The 5010-nt window shown below is 57.2% G+C and overlaps 2 protein-coding genes across 2 annotated transcripts; one reads left to right on the forward strand and one right to left on the reverse strand.

Moving 5' to 3' along the window:
* Positions 1-761: 761 nt before the first annotated feature.
* H310_04906 (hypothetical protein) lies at positions 762-3247 on the reverse strand. The gene has a single exon (XM_008869451.1). It carries the CDS (start codon positions 3228-3230, stop codon positions 909-911), a length of 2322 nt encoding a protein of 773 aa, XP_008867673.1. The 5' UTR covers positions 3231-3247; the 3' UTR covers positions 762-908.
* Positions 3248-4362: 1115 nt separating this feature from the next.
* Positions 4363-4988, forward strand: H310_04907 (hypothetical protein; the record flags this gene model as incomplete). The annotated part of the gene is made up of 2 exons (XM_008869452.1): positions 4363-4635; positions 4716-4988. 2 exons carry the CDS (start codon positions 4363-4365, stop codon positions 4986-4988), a joined length of 546 nt encoding a protein of 181 aa, XP_008867674.1.
* Positions 4989-5010: the final 22 nt, after the last annotated feature.

Raw genomic sequence — 5010 nt, forward strand, 5'->3', positions numbered from 1 at the left:
GACACAAACCAAACGCACCTCGGAAGGTTGAAGCGGTGGAATTTCGTGGGTTCCCCCACTGCACCCACCTTGCATCTCTTGCGACGGTTCGAGGCTGTCACCCATCGCGGCCTCCACATGATGTGCTCGCCATCGATCTTGCCGATTCGACCCCACCGCCTTGGTCTACAATGCTGTCGACGACCTTGAGAGCCATCATGGCGGAGCCATGTGGCATATCACCACTTCACCAGGACCTTTTCGCGTGCACCTCACTCGCGTGTGCGCCACCGTACGTTGAAAGGCTCGAGAGCGTCCACATATTTGTACAGGTATATGCTGTATGAGATGTGGAGAGGCATGGACATGGCGCCGTCGGAAGTATTAAATGCACTTGAAGAAGTGGTGGGGTACATCTGGGCGGTGCCGTCGCCAGCCCAGTGGATGGACAGCGCCTTTGCCACGAAGCCGACACAGGCTGCATTGGCATCCGCTACGTGTCGCCTTCGCTAGTGGCGCGGCAGTGGCAGACACTCAAACGCCGTGTCCAGTGGCAATGTCGAGATGTCAACCAGTTCTCAAAGATCGCAACAATTCCGACATTTGTGTGATTGTGCCCCGACTACAGTCGTAACTCGCCTACGAAGCAACAAGCAGCCACCATGTCCCCACGTAACGACGAGTTGGACGGCTGCAAGCCGAAGCGCCCCCAGCCATCCATTCGCGAGACGAACTCGCCCCCGTTTCCGTTCACGCAACGCCAGTCCGTCGAATACATGTCACCGGGATATTTCCTCAAAAACTCCACTGTCGTCCATCCGATATCTACCGCAACACCTCCGTCGGCAGTGGCCCATCTCTCGACCCTACTTAGACATCCTACTGATTGCACCTATTGGAACACACAGCCTTGTTCTTGCCCTCGACCCTTATGAGGCCCAGTACTTGAACAATGACATGGACGACGGCAGGCGGCATGTCGCGCAAAGGTCCACTTGGAATTGCTTGTCGAGACATCGTTTACAGACGAGTTCCGAGCACAGATGGCAAGGATGCCGACGCCGCAAGATGGAGAAGCGCTTCGAGCAGCAGTGACACCTTGATGCTGCCGTGGGCTTCATGGGCCGTGGCATGTCCAGCTGCCGCTGTCGTCCTTCGGCAACATACTGGTGCACAAGGGCGTGGTGGAGGTTGGCAACACTCTGCGCCATGCGCACCACCCACGCTTTGCCTAACGACGACACGCTTCGCGACGACGGGACTTCTTCAGACATGAAAAACGAGATGCAAATGCCATGGCTGGCATCACGCGAACGCGGCATGTACTCGAGAACGTAGCCGGTTTGTCGAAAGTGGAGCCGGAGGGTGTTGAGGTCGTTGGGCAGCGGACCGCACTCGGTCACGTCGACGCTCTCCCACACCGACACTGCGACTGTGTCCTTGAGTGGCCGAGATGGAGTGGACGATGTTGTGGGCATGAACGCCGGTCGCCGGGGACTGCCTTGACCGCACAGGGCGTAGCAATTCCCGTACTTTAAAAATACATAGTCGCGGTTGGGCAAGTGGACTTTGGCATTCTGTACAGCCAACCAGTTCAACGTCATGCTTTCCGCCGAATGGGGTGACGATGGCGGAGTAGCATGGAGCACCGCACCATCGACGAACGCGCCGTCTAAAAGGATGCGCATCGTGTGGCGAAACGACTCTGTAGACCGCATGTCGAGCAGAGCCAGGAGCTCCAACACGTCGTAGGGAGGGAGGACGACGACGGCCTTGACCGTGTACAAACTGGACGTGGCGTGCTCGTAGAGAGCCACGTCAGGACGGGTTTGCAAAGACGTATCGACGAGCTTCTTCATGGGAAGTCGAACGGCGCCAAGGAGCGTCTCCACTGCCGCTTCCCCCATGTCGCGCATGTCCGCTTCTAGCTCGGGTGTGATGACCAATCTGTCGGCGTTCCGTTGAACGTGCGGATACATCGCCGATGGAAGCGCCGCCAACGCGAATGTGTGGCGCGGCGTCCAGATCGACGTTGGTTTAGCTGGTGTTGACGACGACGATGATGATACGGAAAACGACGATGAATACGACGATGAGGCGGGGCTAGGGGGTGCCGCGACGTGCCGGGGTAGCGATGGTGGATACCGCGATGCGGCGGCTGAGGAACGGTTGCTCCCTGGGGTTGCCAAGAGCCTAGGAGTGGGGGACAATCGCGGTGACAACGACCCAACGCAGTGGATGCAGATAGGCAACGGTGAAGGGCTCGAGTGCTGGACCAGCGATTTGGGCCGAGTGCATGATAGGCACACGTGATGATGGCAAAGACCGCAAACGACGGCAGCGCGGGCATTCTTGGTTTCGACTGTGTCAAACGGCTTGGCCATGCACACGCGACAATGATGAAATTGTGCTGTGGCGGTAGGTAGTGTCGGATTCAAGGATGCCGGTGGCAGTCTGCAGGTGACCAGCGTCGATGCCAATCGGGACGCAATTGTCGTGGCCAGGTGACACAGTGCTTTTGGCGGTGTGGAGGTATACGGTGCGACTTCGGCGAGATGCATCGAAGCAACGAGGTGGCCACCGCTGGGGTGATTCGTCACGACCAACCCACATCGATGGAACGTGGCCCGGTCGACGTGCGCTTGCGGCGGGATCGCCTTTACTGTGGCGCTGTGCCATAAGGACACCAAATGACTGTGGATGATGGACGTGTGCTGCAGGTATACAAAATCTTGCGGCAGGCTATGCGTGGCGGACATGGCATCTTTTGGGCGTTGAAGGGTTAACCAGTGCAAGCTGAGACTCTCTGCTCGGTTTGTGGAGGCGTGGAGGGTAGATGCGTCCAGGACAGAGCTGCCCAAGAGGTTCTCCATCATGTGGCGGTAGTGTTGGGCGGATAGCAGGACGAGGTGGGCTTGCACATCCTTCAACTTTGTGTGGGGTAAAGTCACGGTGGCTTTCACGGTGTGTCTGCCGCGATCAACGTGGTGGAAGAGCTCGACCCCTGTGATGAACGGCACGACGATGTCGGAAACACGGAGCATGGGCAAATCACATAACATCGTACGGGCTTGGACGCGAGCGACTTCGATCAAGTTCTGTTCCACGTTCGCCGAGATGACGACGGGTGTCTCTGTGCGATGGCCCTGCTGCATTATGTAAGCGAGATCTTCGTACTGGTGGCGAGGAGCTAGCGTCTTGCTGCTCAGACACGGCATGGCGCAGTTCCTGCTGTTGCCTGGGTGTTGCATCCATTGAAGCACCGTCACGCCAGGCGCAAATCTGGATGTCCACATGCGTTGCACGTTAAGTACACCTTCCTAAGTGCGCATACTCCACCGTGGCACGACGACGGACGCCAACTCGGCCGATGGGTGTGCGGAGGGCTAACAAAGAAGGCAACTTGTGTGTACAGTCGCAAAGCGAACGCGGCAGGCCGCGGGAGGTGAGGGCTGCCGTGGTGTGCAGCAATTTCCCATAACGAAATGCAAGGTCAAGTGACCCGAGTGCCAACTACACTGTAGGTCGGTTGAATTGAAGCGAACAAATCTTCTGGGTCACTTGACTGGACTTTATGTGACCAATAGTCCAACTCTCATCATAGACGACGCACTTTGGTCACTGAGATGGGGGCTCGGCGCGACTCCCCGACGAAGTGCGCTGTACGGGAGCCGCTCGATCCTGAGTTGATGAACGTCCACGATGACGGTACGACTTGCTCCCAATCCATCTCATTGCCGACCAACCCTGCTTTGGAGGTGAATTCTACGTCGAGGTGATGTTCGTTGGGCAAACCCCGTCCGTGTTACTGCAGCCTGTGAACACATCACTAAAGGTGAACAGCTTCGACAAATACGTCCCCCTCTGATCATGACTGGACAACTCTTGCCGGCCTGTGAGCTGCGTTTGAGTTGTGGCGCTTGGGTTTCAGCGTACCAACCACACGAACGACCTCCTCTCTCACACGTTTACAAACGTTCATGCCGTGTGCCGTGAAAGGCGCACCAAGGGAAGCCACGGAGGCGAATTCGATGGTAATTTTTGCTGGGAATGATGCAAAAGGACCACGCAACGAATGCAGATGGGCAATGCGCCAAACGTACGCGCGCGATCGTGGGCACTGTCTGTCACCATGCCTCCCCGTTGTGGGGTACACAGCTGTGGATTGCCCGAGACGCGATATGTCATCCACCTGCTGCTGTACACAACAAGAAATGGGCACCTGAACAACTCGAATGAAACTATTACTACTGCCATGGATTTCACGGAAGGCATTGTTACTTACCCAAGCAACGCAGCCGAGAGCGAGTCGTTCACCTCAGCAACTTGCTCGCGCACATGTTGCTGATGCAAGGCTGGGATCACGATGCCACCGCCACAAACATGCTGAAAGGACTCATGCTCAAGCGGTCGAGCGATAACACAATCGGGGACGGGTTGTTCGAGGCGAAAGCAGACCTCCGAATGCAGGTGGACGTGGTGAACTCGCCTGGCTGGCCCCGCGATATGGCTGACGGAGGCGGAAGGTGGTTGGCATGCCCCCCTACGCCGGTCAGTGCAGCTCTAAGCCTCGCATCGCTGTCGGCGCAACTGCTGGTCGTAGACCAGTCGAGGAACATCGTCACCGATGGAGGGGGCGTGCCAGGGGCTTGCGGGGTAAATGAAGTTGCCAGCACCACGCCTCGAACGGTTCTATTCGTATCATGCACGAGTTCGCTTTGCACAGAACTTCGTAGACGGTGTTGGTGCCCCACATTTCTGTTCACGACGGTACATCACAGAGTCGAAACCAAGACGGACGTAAACTCGTAGACGACCCTGTCGTCGCAGCGTCAGGGTCGAAGGACTCGATGCCGATGGACTGGCCGTGGTTGTCTGTCGACGGCGAGAACGACGACATCGAATTGCTACCCGACGTCGCGGTCAATGTGAGCACGTCAATCGTCGTCGTCAGGTTCTGGAACAAGACGAGCTTGAACCCTTTCCCGAGCTGCCTCGACGAGAGCTAGTTGCGAAAGATTGAATCGTGGA

Source organism: Aphanomyces invadans (assembly GCF_000520115.1).
Source record: "Aphanomyces invadans strain NJM9701 unplaced genomic scaffold supercont1.8, whole genome shotgun sequence".
In the NCBI taxonomy this organism is placed as follows: domain Eukaryota; phylum Oomycota; class Saprolegniomycetes; order Saprolegniales; family Verrucalvaceae; genus Aphanomyces; species Aphanomyces invadans.

What these genes read in the sequence shown, in the direction of transcription:
- H310_04906 (XM_008869451.1), bottom strand. Translation starts at nt 3,230, where the DNA reads ATGCAACACCCAGGCAACAGCAGGAACTGCGCCATGCCGTGTCTGAGC.